General features: G+C 54.6%; 4 protein-coding genes across 12 annotated transcripts; all 4 read right to left on the bottom strand.

The window, feature by feature from the left end:
• Positions 1–81: 81 nt before the first annotated feature.
• LOC133156496 (protein fantom-like) lies at positions 82–5778 on the bottom strand. 2 transcript variants are annotated; one of them, XM_061282259.1, is made up of 23 exons: positions 5620–5778; positions 5320–5403; positions 5101–5236; positions 4723–5042; positions 4545–4644; positions 4372–4464; positions 4200–4305; positions 3961–4101; positions 3803–3876; positions 3597–3736; positions 3373–3479; positions 3250–3300; positions 3030–3182; positions 2849–2966; positions 2359–2778; positions 2190–2299; positions 1796–2126; positions 1420–1724; positions 1127–1351; positions 866–1052; positions 706–790; positions 507–643; positions 82–433 (listed from the first exon to the last, which is right to left on the bottom strand). In XM_061282259.1, exons 2-23 carry the CDS (start codon positions 5393–5395, stop codon positions 321–323), a joined length of 3528 nt encoding a protein of 1175 aa, XP_061138243.1. In that variant the 5' UTR covers positions 5396–5403; positions 5620–5778; the 3' UTR covers positions 82–320. The 2 variants fall into 2 exon arrangements, with proteins under 2 accessions (XP_061138243.1, XP_061138242.1); XM_061282258.1 differs by having other exon boundaries at positions 3961–4107.
• A 327-nt stretch (positions 5779–6105) lies between these two features.
• On the bottom strand, positions 6106–8752 carry tph2 (tryptophan hydroxylase 2 (tryptophan 5-monooxygenase)). Its single transcript, XM_061282369.1, has 10 exons — positions 8213–8752; positions 7915–8098; positions 7746–7846; positions 7600–7667; positions 7331–7527; positions 7124–7259; positions 6925–7051; positions 6764–6859; positions 6533–6666; positions 6106–6465 (listed from the first exon to the last, which is right to left on the bottom strand). The coding sequence occupies exons 1-10, from the start codon at positions 8567–8569 to the stop codon at positions 6291–6293; spliced, it is 1575 nt and encodes a 524-aa protein (XP_061138353.1). The 5' UTR covers positions 8570–8752; the 3' UTR covers positions 6106–6290.
• A 1789-nt stretch (positions 8753–10541) lies between these two features.
• Positions 10542–15440, bottom strand: LOC133156510 (TBC1 domain family member 15-like). 8 transcript variants are annotated; one of them, XM_061282295.1, is made up of 17 exons: positions 15289–15440; positions 14542–14643; positions 14375–14449; positions 13981–14128; positions 13696–13909; positions 13295–13397; positions 13028–13222; positions 12818–12946; positions 12645–12748; positions 12117–12328; positions 11912–12028; positions 11730–11830; positions 11566–11665; positions 11396–11493; positions 11217–11333; positions 11053–11139; positions 10542–10935 (listed from the first exon to the last, which is right to left on the bottom strand). In XM_061282295.1, the coding sequence occupies exons 1-17, from the start codon at positions 15310–15312 to the stop codon at positions 10702–10704; spliced, it is 2160 nt and encodes a 719-aa protein (XP_061138279.1). In that variant the 5' UTR covers positions 15313–15440; the 3' UTR covers positions 10542–10701. The 8 variants fall into 8 exon arrangements, with proteins under 8 accessions (XP_061138279.1, XP_061138278.1, XP_061138280.1 ...); XM_061282294.1 differs by having other exon boundaries at positions 13028–13219; positions 13975–14128; XM_061282296.1 differs by having other exon boundaries at positions 11566–11659; positions 13975–14128.
• Positions 15441–15789: 349 nt separating this feature from the next.
• On the bottom strand, positions 15790–19470 carry LOC133156526 (fibroblast growth factor receptor substrate 2-like). Its single transcript, XM_061282326.1, has 6 exons — positions 19037–19470; positions 18097–18193; positions 17905–18001; positions 17546–17732; positions 17142–17279; positions 15790–17067 (listed from the first exon to the last, which is right to left on the bottom strand). The coding sequence occupies exons 3-6, from the start codon at positions 17971–17973 to the stop codon at positions 15923–15925; spliced, it is 1539 nt and encodes a 512-aa protein (XP_061138310.1). The 5' UTR covers positions 17974–18001; positions 18097–18193; positions 19037–19470; the 3' UTR covers positions 15790–15922.
• Positions 19471–19536: the final 66 nt, after the last annotated feature.

The following is a 19536-nucleotide window of genomic DNA, read 5'->3' on the forward strand; positions in this document are numbered from 1 at the left end:
CAATAAGATGGATGTGGAGGTGGGCTCTTACGTGCGAATGTGCGTGTGTGAATGTGAGTGCAAAAACAAAAGGTTGCTGAGTAGAAACGAGAATACTAAAATGTGTTTATTTTGGATAAAAACAGGACAGAAGTAAAAGGAGCAAACGACACGAAATTTTTTTAGCAGCTCACATGGCTCGGGACTCCCAAGAACCGGCGGACCGGGAGCACCTGAGACCAAGACCAGTTGGTAAAATGGGGCTCCTTCTTCACACTTACTGCCTACTCAGTCGCTAACACGTTAGCCTGTCACGTGACCGCCGTCGGGCACCTCAGACGTCATCGTGACGGGGCGACGTGCGGCTCGTCCAAGATGGTGCGCAGCGTGTGCACTCCCTCAAACGAAACCTGCAGACTCCCCAGCCGGGACACGCCGTCCTGCGCGTCCACAACTGCAACGCACACATGCGCAGATTCGGGTTCACGAAGCGTTTCCACCAGATGATAGCGATGAGGCGCTCAGACCTCGGAGGTTGAGGTGGACGACGTCGTTGGGTTGGTTCAGCAGATCGGGAATTTTCAAAAAAGCCACGCCCACATCCTCGCACTCGCGCTCTTGCTCCTCCTCCTCCGGCGGCTCGCTCACCACAGTGAAACAAATTCTGCCCGGCGACGACAAACGGTCGGCGAGTGTCGCATGGATGAAGCTCCGAGTGGGCCTCACCTTTCCATGTTGGCGTTTTGTCCTCGCAGGACGTCCTTGAGTAGTTTGCGTCTCGAAGCGTTGCCGTCCGCGCCCACGCCGATGACTGCCGACCGATCCGGACTTGATTAGAAAGTTGAATAGAGCGCACATACGTACGTTGCGCATTGGCGCTACGCACCTTTGCTGAAGTTGAAGCTGATGCTCTTCCCCGGAGGTGGTTTGGGCAGGGACACGGGCGTTTCCTCGGTGGGCATGTCGAGGAAGGAGAACTCCACAAAGAGTCGCACCACATTGATGTCTCGACACAAGCGGGACTCCGCCTCCAGGCTGAGACACGTGACCTCCACCCGCACTCGCTGAAAGTCCTGAACACACGCCCGTGACTCGTGAGACTCTTTCTCAGAAAGAGACCGTCCATCTCGTCGAGGTGAAGGCTGACCTGAGTGACCCGGCGAAGAACGATGCCGTCGTCGTCATCGCTGTCGTATGGAGCGCACGTAGCGGCGTTGTGTTTGCACGCCGTCTTAGATGGAAACGGGTGTTGCGTGTCACCGAGGTCAGAGGTGAATGTCCGGCGCGGTAGGAAAACTTGACCTTCAGAGATCAAAGATTCTTCGTCATCCTCGTCTTCCTCGGATGGGCGGAGCAGCCCGCCGGGCGGCGCCTGAAAAGAGTTAGTCGACGGATGAGGCCCCGCCCACTCGACCGCCTCTCTTGTGTCTTTGACCTCACCCGCAGGTCAGGGGGCGGCGCTTCTTGGAAGGTGACTTTCTTGGTCACCTGCTCTTCTTTGACGGGAAGCTTCTTGGCGGATGTCGGGGTCGGCGGGGGCGTCGCCGCTTTCGGATCAAAGACGTAGCCCCTGCTGTCGCCGCCGAGCTTTGAGGGCTCTGCGTGGCTTTCGGACAACACGCGGCCTCCACTGACCTCCGCCGGCGGGAGAACATTGTCGCTTTGGACAGAGGACATCTTCCATTTGAGGGCGAGGTCAATATGGCCGGCGTGGTGCCCGGAGGTGTCGTGGAGGTCAAAGGTGCCTTAGACAGGTGGAAAAGGTTCTCACACTACATTTCATGAGGTGGAGGTGTTTGTGATGTCAAAAATGTACCTGTGATCTCCTGATCCCGAAGCAGCGGCGCCAGAGGAACACCGGCTTTGCCCAAATACTCATCCATCTGCGGCTCCTTGTCGTCGAACACGTAGAAGCCGAGCACCTGGGAGGCCAAGTAGCATTCCAGAGCGCCGTCGGCGGCCACCCGGAAGGACTTGACGTCGGCGAAGCGAGGCTGCCGGCAGTCGTGCGCCGTAGAGGTGGGGTAGTCGGGGAAGTGGAAAAACTTGTAGACCACGTAAGGGCTGGGCAGCGATGAGCATCGGGACCGCAGACCGCTGCAGCCGCGCACTTCCACCTGCAGCTCCTTCTCTGCAGCGGTCGCCATCTAGGGCAGATGCAACAGCTAAGGCGTGCTAGCTCACACGAGGAAGCGATGAATCGCACGTACATGTCGGTCACGGTCGCCGACCATCGCCAGCCTCTTGGACTCAGCGATGGGATTGTGCAGCTTGATCCAATACTCCAACGATCCGAAGCAGGTGTCGGCGCCACAATTTCCTGAAAGCGACAGCGGGACATGACAACTACTCTCGCGCACCGGTGCGGGAAGTACTCACCGACCAGCGGCACCGCCCCGGCCGCCACCCCGTCCCGGAGGAGGCGGCGCAGATCCAGAGCGGCGCTGGCCACCGTCTTCCAGCGCAGCCCCAGCGCCTGATGCATCTCCACGCACAGCCGGCGCCGGCCCACATAATCCAGGAAATCCTGGTCCACGCTCACCACGTACCGCGACGTGAAGCCGTAGTGCGGCGTCGGGCCCGCGGCCACGGGGGTGGCGTGCAGGTCAAAGAGGTAGAAGGCGTACGTACAGAAGGTGGACGGCGCCGGGTCGCCCAGAGCCTCCAGGGCGGCCTCGGACAGGGCGGCGCCCACGATCTGAACTTCCACGAGGTTCTCTCCGTGTTCCAGCGACAGACTCAGATCCCGGTCTGAAGGGTCCACGCTCTTGGCGCCGTAGGCCGCGCCACGCAACTGAGCTGAGGAGCGGGCGCAGGAGCTTGAGCGCCCGACGGAAAGGCGGCGCGTCGTGAGAAGGAAAGCCGCTACCTTCCCGTTTGTGCAACTTGCCATCCTTGGCAGCCAACATCTGCGTCTGATGTTCCAATTGCTGCGCGTGCGACCTTTTGTCAGACTCCATTTTCTTCTGGACCCGGTCTAGCTCCACCTGCAAACAAATCACACCATTAGCATGCCAGCTAGCCAGTCTGATTTGAGGAACCGCCGGTACCTTCAGGTGACCGCTGATGCGACTCTCCACGGCCAGGAGCTGCCTGACCTTCTCCAGTTCTTGGATGGTCTCCGCGTGAGCGTGTTCCTTGGGGCCGCCATCTTGGCCCTCCTGCAGGAAGCTCAATTCTCCGCACTGTTGTGATTTACGTGCCTGTAGGAGGAGAAACTGAGAAGGAGGTCCGAGCGAGAATGGAGTGTGTGTCTCCAGCCACCATCACCTTGATGAGCAGCAGCGCCTCTGTGAGTTTCTCACCATCCGAGTCGTCCGCCTGTGAACGACACAGACAAGCGTCAGGGGCCAAAGTGAAAATGGAGGTGGCATCTGCAGAATGTGGGCTCACCCCGCAGAAGATGTTCAGGCGACATCTGAGGTCCTCTATCTCCCGCTTCTCAAGGGTCAGCTGAGCCTCAAGCTTGCGCTTTTCTTCTCTCAGGTTCTGGCAGGCATCTGAACAAATAGGACACAATAGCTTCAACCACGCTATGGCGCCCCGTTCAACATATCGCCAAGAGCACGGCAGGAAAAAAAGGGGGCGGGGCATGAGGAGATTGAAGTGGGTCTCACCTCTTTCAGCTTTGACCTGCTCCAGGATCTCCTTCTTGTCCAGCAGGTCGGCCTGCAGTGCATCCTCCAGCTGAGCCACGTGCTGCTGAAGCTGGTGCTCCTGAGCGCTACAGCGCTGCTGCTGGGAGCCGTCCAACACGCTGCGCGCGCACACACACACACTCAATTTTTGGTGACCTTGTGGTGTGTACAGACATCCGCCTCACCTGTTGAGCAGTTTCTCGTTGTGCTCCTTGAGAAGTGCTTTCTCCTGCTCCACCTCATCCACACGCTCCTGCAACTGGTGCCCAGAAGAGACGGGGGATGGGATGGGACGCGAGTGACGGCAGCAACAACGGCGAAGGCAATGGCGGCGGGTCGGCACCTGCTGTATCTTGGCGTGCGACAGCTGCTCCGTCTGCAGCTGCGTCCTGAGCTCCACGTTCTTGGCGCGCTCGTCCCTCAGCTGCGACGTCAGCTCGGCCATCTTGGCCGTGGCGGCCTCGTAGCACGCTTTCTGCGTCTGCTGACTCTTCAAAACACGGCCGTTTGGCTTCAATATTGGAGGCGAAAGCATCTCTGCTTTGAAAAAATTGTGATGGACAGCAAGACGGAATATCGCACCTCCTTTAGTTGCAGGAAGCGCTCCTCCAGCTCCACCACGGCGCCGCATCGTTCGGCCAGCTGCTTCTGCAGTTTGATCATGGTCACGTTGTTGTTGATCTGCGACCTGCCCCGCCCCCACCTCGTCATCATCAGCACCGCCAACGCCATCCTCATCGTCCAAATCTTCTACCTGAGTTCAGACTTGTTCTGCTGCTGAAGCGTCATGTGTTTCTCTTCCTCCAGTTGAGCGATGCGACGCTGCTGCGACTCAATCACGTTCTCTCTGCCGCACAAAACATCGACACGCCGCCGTGACATGGTCGACATATCGTTGCACCGGCAGCGAGGGCGTGTGGCTCTCACAGGTTGCGGCTCTTTTCTCGCGCTTCTTCCAGCATAGCGTGCACGTACGCCGTCGGTGGGCCGCTCGGCGGCCGCTCTTCTCCCGCTGCGCTCCTGGCGCCTGAGTGCGGGGAAGCGAGACACCCGAGTCAGCCAATGTCTGATTGCTACGACCGCGCGGCGTTTAGGCGGCACTCACGTCTGGGCGGCGTGGGCGAAGGAGATGAGGGGTCGTCGCGCTTCCTGGGGGCGGAGGCGGCGCGGGTTTGGACGCGCAGGTGAGCCACGCGCGCCGAGGACGATGAGGCCGTTAGCTTCTGGTGGCGCTGGGCCACAAACAACCGCTGCTTCAGCTTCTCGTTGTCCGCCTCTAGCGCTCGCACCTTCTCCTGGAACTCGTCCATCAAGTCCTCCTGCTCCGGGTCCCGCCGCCCGGGCCCCGTCGGAGCGCCGACCCCCCGGGCCAGCTGCTCCATGCGACGGCGATCCTTGACCAGCCTCAGCAACTTGGTGCCCAGCCTGTGAGGTGCCACAAACACTGCGTGTCGGGGAGAAAACAAGCAAAGCGCCTTCTCACTTTCTGATCTTGTCCTCCTGTTGGTGGATGTGCTGCTTGAGAAGCAGCGAGTCGTCGTACAGCTGCAGGAAGTTGTCCTCCAGCTCCTTTCTGGACACCCGCGACACGTCCACATGCAGCCGCACATCGTGAGCATCTGATGAGAAAGGAGGAAGAAGAAAAGACCTCCGTGTTTGTTCCTCGTTGTCTTCTCCCACAACCAAAACGAAGTCTCCACACCTGGTGTTGCTCTGGGAGGGTGGCCGATGTCTTTGACAGGTTCATGTACTGCCGTGTCATCGAGTAGAAAAGACATATTTCACGCTGGAAGAAAAATAACAAAAGTCAGACGAACATGAAATACATACACAGGCTACTTAGTGTTAAATTGATGAGTGTCAAGTCCAGACGTGGAGAAAAGAAGTGACGACAAATCTTCGAGCAATGTTAGCATTCGGCAATAACAGCCAGCGGCCGCCCACTTCGATGAGCGCACTATCATCCATGTTGGAAAGACATTATTAAAAGAATCTACGTTACGTGTTTGAGAACTTTCTGCGTCCGTTCTCAGTTCTCATTGAAGAGCGTTGCCAGTGTCAACAATCCGCATCCTTTAGCATCTTTTTTTCTTTTTCTTCTTCGTTGCCATCTTCTTCGTCGGTTTTTACCGAAGACACCTGGGAGCGATGTCTACGCGCGCTGCTGCTTACTGGTCATTGCCGTCATTACACCCCATCGTGCTTGTAAACGGAAGACACGTCTTCTTCGCTTAGTGTCGGTTTTATCTGTTCGTCTGTTTGTTTTTGGATACATTCAACTGTCTCGTCTGTCGATGTTTACATCAAATCAAACAAAGTATTGGTTGAGAAATGTTATATGTCCAATGGGCCAGATTGGAGACAAGAGTGCTCCCCCCACCTCATGCCCACCCACTTTTGCTTTGTTACCAAAACACTGATGCACAAAAAGATCGTTTTTAGTCACAATGACAGATTTATTTCACACCATACTTACACATGTTAGTCGTATACATATACAGTATGAAATGCAATGCAGCTGTGTTGTTTACACTTGACTCGCCCCCGTCTAAATATATACTGAAAGCTTTTTACGTCATGCGGCATACAAGATCTTTTTGTCTTCTGGAATTACTGCTAAGAAAGCTAGTCGGATTGAACTGGATGGCGGCGAAGGGCTCTGGAGGTGCACGGTCAGATGCCCATGTAGGTGTTCATCTTGCCGAGAGCGTCGCACACGGTGGTCAGATCGCTGCGGAGGTCCTGCACCACGTTCTCGATGGTCCGCGTGTCTTTCAGGAGGTCCACGCTCTGCGTGTATGGGTTGTAGTAAACCGAGAACGGTCGCTTGATGGTCTTGGCAAACTCTCTGAAAAACAAAAGACGCTGAGTCGGAAGCCACGGCGGCCTACAGGCTCCACGATACAAGATGTTACCGCATCTTTTGCTTGGCCTCGTCAAAGGTGTCAGAGACAAAGTAAACGTCCTGGAATGTGGTGATGAGACATTCTTGCTTGCAGGTGGTTTTGGGGTCAAAGGGCCGCACGCAGGCCTGATCGGACAAGGCGTGCTGCGGGGAAGATGGAGAATTAAAAGTTTGCTTGTCTTTTCAGGAAAGGTCAAAGGTCATAGGGCGTTGTGAGTCAGCTGATCATTTTGTATGTTACCTTGAGTTCTCCGATGGAAGACAGCAAGCCGGCACCGTAGGCTCTCAGCTGGCCTTCTTGCTTGCAGAGGCCAAACTCGATAGTGAAGAAGTAACACTGCCCAGCACGGGTCATCGTAAAGGCAAAAGAAAAGACAGACGGACGGCACCACCGGCACTCACCGTGGCCAGTTTCTGCACGTCGTCATCTGAAGCTCCCAAAGACGCCAGACCGATCTCCTGAGAAAACTGAGCAAACTTTGGATCGGCCAGCAGAGGGACGTGACCCAGGAGCTCGTGACACGTGTCCCTGAAAGGCAACAGAAGGACATTCACTGGGGAACATCCCCGAACGGGCATGGCGGGGAGCGGGCCGGCTCACGGTTCAGGCGTGTAGAGCGGGTCAGTGCTGTGGCGGACATATTGCGTACAGTTGAAGACTCGGTAGGCCAAACCCGCCAGGAAGTCCCGGGGCGACAGGTAGCCTGCGACCGGCCGGACGGTGAAACCCGACCTCTCTGGAACACAGCAAAGGCGGCTTACGAGGAGTGGGGGCGGGGCTGGAGCAGCGCCGGGAGGAGCGTGCCACCTCTGAGAAAGTGCGAGACGTCCTCCAGCTGGGGGATGTTGTCGTGTCGGTAGCCGCACTGCTGGCTGAGCAGGGGCAGGTTCTTCAGGTACTCTTTGCAGGCGTGAGTGGGGTACAGCTTGTTTAGCTCCTTGAAGACCACCCCCCACGTGCGCACCTCCTCCGGGGTGTACTCGATGCGGGGGATGGGCTGACCGCTACAAAGCGATCGACAAGGAGCTTGACGTGAGCGAGACGCTTTTTGGCCGATGATCACGACGAGCGCTTACAACTTGTACTTCATGGCCACCTCCACAAAATACTTGCGCCGCTGGCGGTAAACTTTGTCTTTGAAGCCCTGAAGAGCGAAAAAAATAAAAATAAACGGGCCGGCGCTTGATAAGCCACTGCACACGCACGGACACACAGAATGTACCGGGTGGTCAGCGTCCAGCTCGGATCCATACATCAGCACTCTGTGGGAGCACTGATCCAGTTCGGAGATCTTCATGGGAAACCACGGAACGTCTTCTTCATCTGCAGAAGACAAAGACAGCTTTGTGCGGGTCAGCGACGCGTGGCTGCCCTCCGACCGGCGCACCGACCGGCCTGCGCGGCCCAAACGTGGGCCGGCGTGTTAAAGCTCAGGATGTTGACGTGATCTTTCAGGACCTCCAAGAGCTCATTGAAATCCTTCTTGCTGCAGCTGCAGTCGGCAAAGATCTCCACCTGGTCGGCGACACGCTTGGACGGGCGCGACTCTATATGGTTCAGGTTGACCCGCTTCTCCTGTGCAAGGCAACTCTCACGTGACACGGGTCAACAAGTCCCAGAAGCTCGACTGGACCCCAGTCAAGCTCTCGGGCCTCACGACTTACTAAAAGGTCTGCCAGAACGACTCACCTGGAAGAGTCGCAACGCTCGGACCAGACAGCCCACCTCGTTCTTCAACGAGAAGACCACGGCCTGACTCGCTCCACTGGCAGTCTCGCTGATGGGACTGAAGGACGGGCGACGTGACTGGACACAGAAAAACATCAACATGACCAAACACGAGGTGTTTTGACACCAAAGACCACGGGCGGTCACCATCTGGCCGCCGGTGTGGCGTAGCGGCGGGCGCCCGTCCAACATGGCCGAGTCGAAGGAGAGTCCGCGGCGGTTCCAGTACTTGCTGGAGAACATCATCATGGCAGGCTGCATGCCGGGCGTAGGTGGCGCCTCCTGTTGGTCGTCCTTAATGACGTGAGAGGACGCCATGGGGAACCAGTGAGTGTACGAGTACCACGAGCACTCCAGTCTGCAGGCTCGCAAGTGCGCGGATCCGCAACCGCCGCGCGCCCGCCACCGCCGTGTTTAAATAGAGAAGGGTGGGAGGGGCTGAGGGAGGAAAGCGGCGGAGTTTGAGACAGTCACGCTGTGCAATTACCATTAGCGATTACGGCACAGTCTACTTATGATGTCACTAACATCGTTTTATGTTATCATGCAATTACATACTGTTACTTAGATCTTCTACAACAATGTCGACTCGATGATTATGACGTTTGTCCATCGGGGTATGCTGCATTTTGTCATCCATCTTTAACCATGCTGTATGTGTGTTTTGTGTGTGGCAACAAAATGCCCGGCCAGTACGTCAGCTGATAACGCCAGAAAGCACCTGCGCCAATTTCCTGTCAGTCAGGAAATGAAAGCGGCGCCTCTCAGATGTGCCCTCGCTCGCCGCCTTATGAGCTGATGCGCCGATAGCAGCCGGCATTCAACTTCTAACCGACAGCCGGTGGTGATCATCGAGAATCTATCCAGCCTGCTCCACCAAAGTCTGGTTTGAAGCTGAGAAAAAAAAATGGGGAGAAAAAGATTCAATGCACTTGATGGCAGCTCATGCCAAAGCCAAGGGGAGGACTTGGGCCTCATCATTTGACTCCAGTGTGACTCTATGAATGTTTGGTGCTTTTGGCGTAGGAATACTGTCCACAGCCCTGCTTGCTTGTTATGAAGACAAATTTAGTTGTTGCGTGCGCGCCCGTGCCTACCTGCCTGCGTGCGTGCACGTACAAGACCCACAATGCCCCGCGCGCACCCAAGATGGAAGAACCAGGTGTTACAATTGTAACAGACATTAATGTTTTGCCTCTAGATTTGGGGGGGAAACGAAGCGTAAGTTACGATCAATGCGGCCACGTTGAGTTGCACTTATGTCAAGGACGATTATGTCACCCAGCTTATATCATTGATGTGTTTCGATAGTTGTGGGGTCGTCACTAATTATTTGTGTTTAGATAAATGGCTGAGCTATAATGGTGTAATTAATGATTAAAACTTGAAAGTATCTGTTTATTGTATTCGTTTATATGTTTAATAAAGACAAAGCCATCACAAAACTGTTGTAATTATTTAGATTTTGATCTAAATTAGCCTTGAATAAAGACTAAGCAGTCACATGAATTAACAGAAAAAATGGACAGCCGGACTCGGACTCGGTGCAAAAATCTGACCGAGTCCACAGCCCTGCTTTTAATCTTTCGTTGTTTTGTGGAGCAGTTAGCTTTGTGCATCTCGAGTTGTCGTGCATCGTCCCTCCTGAGGTGATGCGTCGCTACTTCCGGTGCCTGCTTGTTTCTGAAGGCTGACTGACTCGTTGCGTCACGTGGTCTACCAATTTCGTTTTGTTGGGAAAGTCAAGAACCAAATCATATTTGATGCCGAATAAAGTTAACAATCTATCGAGTCTCCCGTGCGCCATTAGCCACCGGAGTGGCGTCGCGTACGTCACACTAAATAGACTAATTTGATTGGACGGTTCGGTTTGAACATACTTTCTCATAATATAAAGGATCTGTTTTCATAATAGCACCAAAGAAATAGTAATCACATTTATTTTGGAGTCTCAAATGTCTCCAATTGGTCCAAAATGCCGCTGCTCGTTGGAAGGAGCGCCAAACTTCAACGGCTCCCCTTTTTGCCCGACAGTCAATATTAAGATTCTTCTGTTTTGAAATATTGTAATGGTATAGCCCCAGATTACACCTCAGAGTTTTTTTTTTTAATAGAGCAAATTAATATTTTGAGTGTTTTGTATTTGACCTACAAAGACTTGCACAATATGGATTTTTTGTAATTTTGTTTTACCTGTGTAGAAACAAACCCTTCTTTCATAAATATTACAAAATACAATAGATGCGTATCTAATCATTGAAGAAATAAAATGAAAGTTAACCACAAAAAGTAGAAGTGTTTTTTTTTTAATGCTTGAAACCTGCCATGGAGGATAACTATGTTTACAATAGCTGTGACGTCCGGCGTGCTCAAAAATGTCTTTTGCGTCACAAAAGGAGTCCAGATGCAACTTCCCGTCCGTGCACGTGGTAGAAAAATAAACATCTTGGCTAGGACATGAAGGCCACTTTGCTGAGATTCTGAGAGTTCATGGCTCGCAAGTGTCCGCTGGAGGTGGCGCAGGCACGTTTGTCTCGATGCAAGGCTCCCGCCATGGGCGCGGCCGAGGACGCCGCGCGCTGGTTGGAGCCGCGGCAACCGCGAGCTTCAGAGTCCGACGCCAGGATGTTGAGCACGGCCTGAGGCAGGCCCTGAGGACGCACCGGGGGCCACACACACACACACTACAGAGTGCAACTTGACACAACTGGAAGCTGTCGTCACGTGACGCGCGCTGTTGATGCGGCGGGAGGTATCGTCGCCGTTGGACAGAAGAGGTTGCACCAAATTCACATTTTTACCTGACACTGGTTGATCTGCAACCAGATGCTTTCAGCCTTCTGAAGGATATCTTCCACGTCCAGCTTCATGGAAAGCTCGTTCACATGCTACCCAGACCGGCCCAAAACACACAAACACGCTCGTTAGCGCGTGCGCAAAACAACACAAAGGGCCGCGAGCTTACTTTGAGGATTTCGTTGAAGCCAAACTTTTCCTCCATGATTTTGCTCTTCTCTGAGTCCAGAATGGCACAGCAGAGCAAGAGATGGAAGTTGTGACAAGGCAGCCCCGTCCACATGACCTGAAAGGCAGCAAGGTCAGCCGGGGTCGGTCCGTCGCCGTGCCGACGCCGCGCGCCCATACCTCCCACAGCCTGAGGACGTCGTGGAAGGAGAATTCCCTCTTGAAGCGGATGAGCAGCCAGCGGAAGCAGAAATAAAGATAACCGGAATCCTGAGATTCTGTGGGCGCACCGGGGACAGGTCAAAGGTCAGGCGAGAACGCTCATGTGACAGACATCCAGGTGTGCATACCCAGATAGTTGCAGAAGGACGGATCCAGCAGCCTGAGCAGCGTACTGAGCTGGATCAGCTGAGTCTTCATTCCCTGCATTTGCTCCTCAAAGTTCTGGTGCTGGCAGGGAGGGCCGAGAATGCCGGTCAGAACCCCGAGCGCTGTGCAAAACGCGCAAACTCACCATGTGCTCCATGAAGGAGACGAAGCACCAGAAGGCGTCCACCTCGTTCTCCATGACAAAGACAATGGGTGACAGAAGGTCGCTCATGCCCTGCACATAACCTGCACACACAAGCGCACGCACGGTGAGCACGCTTCGAGACGGACTCGGAGATGGGCACGGAGATGGGCTCTCGCTCTCACCCAGGTCAAAGTCGTACATGCAGTACGTCATGAGCACGTCGTGCAGGAGGACCAGACCCGGCGTGTCCAGCCCCTCGAAGAACCGGTTGCTTCTGTCCGTGCGGTTGACATCTTTCTCTGGGAGGGGAGGCAGAGCTTCAGGCAAGGGGGCAGGGCCCCGAGAGGCGCAGGGGTGGGGCCCTGAGAGGGTGGGCACCATCCTCACCGATCAGACTCCTGTAGTCTCGAAGCCGGCAATTTCTTCTCTCCTGCTCTTCGCTCACCGACTTCCACTGCAGCTTCATGCGGAAATATTCATCCCTGCGGCAGCGAGCGGCATACGCGGTCACGTGCGTTTCCAGACAGCGGCGAGGGAGCCGGCCGGAGTCACTTCCGGCCCGAGTCGCGGGCACGGCCTGGACCGGCGGCCAACCAATCCTAGGCCACATATGGACAAACAAGCCTCACCAGCTGGATTAAGGACAATTGAGTCTTGGATGAAGCGGCAAACCCATGCGGCCCAACTAGGCCGAACCGGGTGCCGGGTTTTTTGTGAGCGGGTAACGGCTTTCAGTTTTTGAATATTCTCTTAAAGTGTGACTGCTTGTTTGTCTCTACATGCGCGGCGGCCCTGCAATTGCCTGGCCAACAGTCCAGGGCGTAGCCCGCCTCTCCGCCCAGCTCTGTCCCAGCGACGCTAGCGAGATGAAGGGCTTTATGTGGAAGGACGGCGGCCGATGACGACGACTCGTACGTTTTGCTTCTCTGCAGACTTTTCCTCTCATCCAGAGTGCTGTTCCAGGGAAAATAGCCTAAAAGAAACTTCCAGGCTTCTTTCCTCACCCCGTGGCACAGACCCTGCAAGAGGCGACGCAATTAGAGAAAAGGCCGACCTCCTACCAGCGGGCGCCCCGGACCGCAACTTGCCCCTCTGAAGATGGACTCTTGGAGCCGGGCCACTTGCATCAAGCGACCGTCCTGGTCCTGATGTCCATTCCACGCGTCGGCAGACACGGGAGCGCTCCGTGACACCTGCGGTCGCGTCCCCAGGTCCACCTAGTCAGCACACACACACACAAAAGAGCGTAACCGAGCCGTGGACTCGTGTTTGTGGCCAATGAGGAAATGGCTTCTCACCCTGGTGACCACCTCAAAGCCAGGCTCCTCCTGCTGGTTGATCTCCAGGCCCGGGATGATCTCCCCCAGTAGATGGGCCACCTCCTCCGGGGGGCGCTGGTGCTGCTCCTCCGTGCCACGGAAGGCATCGAAAATGTAGTTGGTGACTTTGGAGAAGCGGCCCAGGGTGGTCACGTAGGGGTCCTTGCGAAACTTCTACCGGGCGGGGTTGGGGGGCTGCGTCAGCGCCTCTGCGTGCGAGTGTGTCGCCGGCGCTTGGAGACGTACCTGGACCAGGCCGAAGTTGTTATCCTCCAGCAGATTCTCAAAGGACTGACTCAGAACTTTGTCGGGAGAGCTGATCAGCAGACGAGACTCGTCCTCCGCGCACCTGAGCCCACGTATGCGCCTGTCGTCATTCCATTTAATTGTAAATGATGTCGCTGCGTGTGTGTGTGTCGTGAGATGCTGCCCCAAAGCAGGGTTAACAGATTTCGAATGTGCCACAGCTCAGACAATTTCCTGTGTGTGTGTGTGTGTGTGTGAGAGATAAGAGGCTTCATCAGATGATCTTTACCTCAAAGGAAGACAATTAGCATACAAATGATGTGCTTCGGTGGCGCTCGCCAAGGTTTGAGGCGGCGGGGCCATGCTAAGCGAAGCGCCACGGCTGCCGGTCCGCTACTCACTCGCTGAGCGCGACGACTCTCCTCAGGCTGTCCAGCAGCTCTCTGCTGCCGCCCTGGTGGAAGTGTAAAGGTGGCAGCGATGAATATCCCTTCAGTGTGAAGAGCAGCGAGGGCACATCGCCGCACGGGTCCTCCTGGAGCGTGACGGCTGCGAGCTGACCGAGGCTGACCGAGAAGAAGCGTCCGCCGCGCTCGTGACCGCCCGTCGCGGAACCTGATGGAGCGACGACAGGTGAGCCTTTAGAAGCTGGAGCGCTCGCCGCCGAGCTGCAAACCGACCCTCGCCTGCAGCGCAGGACTTCTTCTTGAAAGACGTGGCGTTAATCAGGTCCCACTCGGCCTCATAGCTCGGCTGGTTCTCCACAGGCCGCCGACCCGGCTCGCCCGGACACCGGCTGCCGCATTGGGCCCACTCCATGACCGAGCTGGAGTCCTACAGAACGTCTGCTTAGTCACTGGGCTCAGATGATACCAACGTGGCTCGATTGTGAGGCAGGACCAGCCTTGGCGAGTTAGAGCTAGGGCAACCAACGCGGTTCCCCGCATGGAGTGACATCGCCAAAAATCGAGTTTTGGTTTGTCCTACGCTGGTCCTGCCACGTCTTCCACAATTGATTGGTAAATACGAAGGCGCTACCACCTTGGTTAGAGCAAGTTGCATTTGGAAACGAACACACACCTTGGCAGCGCATAAAATGTGCGACGGGTCCACGGAATCCTCAAGAGGCGTGAACTCCAACATGACGTCCGCATCCTGATATCATAAGAACTTTGTTAAACTCATCCTCCTCGTCCTAAATCGGGCAGCAACTGTTTTAAGAAACGTTAGTGCGTGAAACCTTTTACCTTCTCAACTATTCGAAGTGAACCACAAACAAGAAAATCTTCTTCCTTGTCTTCTTCATCACAACAGGGATGCATAAAAACTCCTTCTTGCTCAAATAGAACCTCAAAACAACACACACAAGAGCTCATGTGAACAAATAGCCACAAAGGAATGAATGTATTGCTTCGGCCCAAGACTATAATGAGCATAAGTGAGCAATTGTCTCATACGAGCACATCTGAATTCGGATTTCTGTTCTTGTGCTGACGTCATTAGCGTCCTGTTATCCGTCAAGCACCAGCGGTTACTTTTGTGTCACTGTCGTTAAATTAACGGGGGGGGGGGGGGCAGCGAGGCCTTTGAATCTTGCACACAAGATAAATAAATCGTCTCTGTCGGCTCATTCCGAGCATTAGAGTAAGTCAGTAGCTGCACACATGTGTGAGGTTTCAGCTCAACGTTCAGGCTACAAACAAACACGTTTAGCATGCGCAAGCTGTCTCGTCGGACAAAGTTGAAAAGGTTGTTGCTGTGACTGACGACAGCTTTCAAGCGCCGCCGCAACGCTGCGAGCGAGCTAGCGGCAGCGCCTGCTAACGGGGTACACTCCCCAGCAATGGCGGGAAGAAGAGCGCCAGAGACGGTCAAGACATTTTTTTGAAATTGAGAAACGGCCAAGACGCCTCCGCTCGCTTCCTGCCGACAAACGTTGTCAGCGTAGCGCTGTCACGTCAACCGTTGTCGGTGGAGACACGCCTTGTTTTTACCTTAGCAGAAGACTCGGCCGCCATGTCGCCGACACGTCACGTGCCTGTCGAACGCCACAACAACATATACGTCAGCTTCCGGTAAGCACTCGCGATGCATCCATGGACGCTGGGAATTCAGATTTATCCGACTCAAATGGTTCGGATAATGGATAGATTTTCCCAGTTTAGACCTCGTTCGAGGCGAATGTAAACAAAAAAAAGTTCTGATCAGTTGTTTGTGTTCGTTAGTCATGACACGTTTTAACCTGCACCAAACCACAAATTCATTCATGCATGTAAATAAAGTTTTTCATCTTCTAAGCTGCTTTCAACTTGAATACTCGCTAATAGTAAATTGCAGAAGACTTTAATGGACGCCAGATAGCTCAAGTAGACTGCCGTGGAAGATACAAAAGGTCTGCTCCTTCCAAAAATATTTTATGTTCGCTACACCCATGTAAAGGGGGTTTGGCTTTGGCTGGCCCGTGCAGCGTGGGTAAGGAGTGAAATAACTTCAAGTACAAAGAAAAAAGACTTTTATTGTGCCGCAATCAAAAAAGGAAGTAGTGTACCAGGAAGTTGGAGCAGCATGAACAGAGCTGAATGGAATGCTTGCTTCAGTAATACTGATTTGTACCAGACAAGAACAAAGTCACAAGGCAGCAGCACTCTTGCTAGGTAGCTCGGTGCTGTTGTGGCGCGTCTTGCGCGAGGTGCCGTCGTCCCGTGGTCGCGCCTTCTGCAGGTTGGACATGGCAGCCGTGCGCTCGATGTCGATGAGGGCATAGAGCTCAGTGCGGCGCGTGGGCGTGCCGGGCGGCGGGGGCGAGGTGGGGGTGCGCGGCGTGTGCGGGTCGCTGCCGTCCGAAGCACCCCGGTTGCCACCCCCGTTGTCCGTCTCCACCTCAATGTAGTTGAGCGTCTTAGGCGGCTCGCCCGCCCCCAGCGCTCGGCGGAAGTCAAAGTTGAAGACGGTGGGTCCGTCAGGGCGGCGCCGCGCCGTTTCAGGTCGGTGGGCGCTCAGCGGCGCCGTCACGTTCTCTGTGTTGATGTAGTTGTGCGAGGGATCGTAGGCGGCCGACAGCGGGAGGGGGCAACAATGCGGGTTGAAGCCATTGAGCGACGGTGTTTTCAGGCCGCCGCCGATCTCCTCCTCCTCCCAGCTGGACTTGCGCGCCTCCCACACGGGCGGCAGCGCCGGCAGGTTCTCGTAGTCCAGCAACGCCGTGCGGCGCTGCGCTGAGTTGTTGACATTCTGCAGGTCGGGGTTCAGCGGGGGCGGGCGGCGGCAGTGGGGCGCTGCGCCTGTTTCGGCCGCCTCCTTGTCGCCCTCTCGAGTCTCTCCCGCCTCCCTCAGCCGTCGCTGGACCGGCGTGGGTCCCAGCACGAAGCGCGCGCCCTGCGGCTCGAGCAGCACCCGGGGCTCCGGCGGCGGCGTATCGCAGTTCACCCGTGGAGGGGGCGGAGGGGTGGCTGGGCCACGGGCATCCGGGGAGGCGGGGCTCTCTGGCGGCACGTCAGTGCTCAGCGGCTCCTCCAGCAGACGCGCCGTGTTGACGTAGGTGTGCGCCTGAAAGCAGGGGCAGCGCTCGTCGGGCGGCGCCGGGGCAGCGGGAGCGCACGACGGACTTGCGCTCTCGTCGGACACCAGCAGGGGGTGCGTGGACTCTTCGCCCACCGACGGCAGCCGGGTGCTGGCCACCGACGGGTGGCGGCTGGACGGGTGGGACGGGACATCGCCCGTTGACGGGAGCCGTGTCACACCATTGGGCACCGTCGGCACAGAGTAACCCAGGGCTGAAATGCAAGGGTGTTAAGAAACGCTCCACAAAACCGGGTTTTCATTTCTCTGCTGTTGTGTCCGTGTGTACCTGCAGGTGAGAGCGTCGCCCCCTGGTGGCCGGCGTCCAGCACGGCTTCCTCCACAACGCTGATGCTGTGACTGTGCATGATGTCTTGCAGCATGTTGAAGATTTCCTCAGCACGTGCGCACTTGAACGCAAAGATACCTACGCCGCACGTAAACACACGCGCATAATGACATCACCAATACAATATGCAAAAAATGTACAGCAAATGCGTTCCAAGTGACGCTGGCGCCTACTGGTTAGAAGGAACCAAAAACAATAAACAATCTTTCAAATTCAGGTGTCAAGAAAGTGTGATCGTGACATCCCTGATATACTCACGATCACACATCCACACACACACACACATCTGCACACGCAAGCGCGCGCACACACACACAGCAAAGGGGTGAGCGGAGGCGTGTCACCTTGTCCGGTCTGACAGCGGCGCCCGCTCTCGAAAGAGAAGAGGTTGGAGTCGTAGCCATAGCGACGCAGGCACAGGTATGGCCACCTGACGTCATCGCGGCGATGCGTGTGCAAGACCAGCTCGCCGTCCGTCAGCTCCATCACGCCGGCGCCCAGCTCGTTCCCATCGTCGTCCACGTTGACCACCTGCCAGGCGACAACCACAAGTGCTCCGGGTTACATACCAAACGGGCCACTGCGTGCACACGCCTCCACCATTTACGAATTGCTTGATCGGAATTTGCTGGGGACTCTGTTTTGACCAGCTTGGTTTTGACTTGAGACTTGTGCCACTGGCGTCGCACGGAAATGAACCCACCTTGAATTTACTTTGATGATTATCTGCAATCAATTCTTTGTCTGGACAGCTTGAACAGCTACTACCCATGATGCCCTACTGCACCCGCGCGGCTCGTCTGCGCGCCCACACACACACAAAAAAAAAAACATCATGACAACGGCAAATGGATGCGACCACATCACAATCAAGATGGCACTCTTGAAGGCATACCTAAGATCCTCCTCCATGGTTAGCGGCACAATCTTCAGCATGCGAGCCTTTGTCACAGCGATGATGACAAGGATGATAACGATGAGGATCAAATCAGCTGCAGTCAATCAAACAAAACAACAATACAATAATGATCAATGTTGTTATTAGAGGCGCAACAATCAGCAACTCATCTATTTTGAAAATTATTCTATGACCAGGATCATGATCCAGCTTTTGCATATCAGTCGAATCAGGTGTGTTGCAGCACTGAGACAAATAATACAGCCTGGAAACCGGCCCTGGATTGATGATAATAATATAACCCACATTATAATAATGAATAATAATGCATCCAATATGCACATTGATTCGTTCTATAAACATTATGAATTTTGTATTAAAAATCAATTGAGTAAATCTAAGGACAATGTTGTAGGATTAAGACGTATCAAATGCTAAAATTGATCAAGTTTGAATTTGCTGCAGAGTATAATGAATTCGAAAATTAAAGTGTGCAGAGTATAATGAATTCGAAAATTAAAGTGTGCTTTCTAGAAGTACACGCCCATGGAAAGCTCAATAAAAGTAGCGATTATTGCTCCTTAGATTCAAGAAAAAAGACGCAAAATGAAAACCTACTCTTGCTGACATCTCCTGTTTACCTTGGTGTTTCGTCAAACGTACAAAAGTAATTGATGGAAGCCGTTTTTGGAAGGGTCAAATAAATAATAAAATTATAGGTGTCCAAATTTCGAGAAGACGACAAATTTGTTAAAGTGATTGAAAGATCTTTGGAAAGTTGAGTTGTTATGCCAGCTACTTATTCGCTTGCTTGGTTAGCACGGCTAGGCTACAGGTCTGGCTAACGCATAGCTAGGCTAAAAGGCACCGCTAACAGGCGAACGCATCATCGAAAAAAAATGAAGAAACGTGAGAAAATAAAGTTAAACAAACTCACCGCACGAAACCAACTGAAAGCCGACTGGAGCCCTCCAAAGGTGGCGGAAGTCCTCGCGCTGCGTCCGGCCGAGCAGCTCCGACGGACGGTCGGCGTTACCATTAGCGGCAGTTAGCTTAGCATTAGCAATAGATCAGAATCAGCCCCCGCCGCGTCCATCTTTCTCTTTCCTCCTCCGCCAAAAAAAAAAAAACAATCGGCACAACTTCTCCCAAAGTCGTCTAACGCTCCCTTTGACGCACCACAGGCGACGGAAAACAACCGGAATCCATCGAGAACCGTCGGCCCGTCACCGCCAACCGAACGCGAAGTGGGGAAAAAAAAAAAACGAAAAAAAGAAAGAGAAAGTTTGCTGGTCTCTCCGCTGCTGCTGCTACTCCGATAGCTAACTAGCGAACTCGACCAACGGGCTCAAAGTTGGCCTCCAGGTGGCGACCACGAGCAAACACGAGCCAGCCGGCCAATCACGAGCCAGTCAACCACCAGCCAGCCAACCGCGA

This window comes from Syngnathus typhle, linkage group LG7 (assembly GCF_033458585.1).
Source record: "Syngnathus typhle isolate RoL2023-S1 ecotype Sweden linkage group LG7, RoL_Styp_1.0, whole genome shotgun sequence".
Taxonomy (NCBI): Eukaryota; Metazoa; Chordata; class Actinopteri; order Syngnathiformes; family Syngnathidae; genus Syngnathus; species Syngnathus typhle.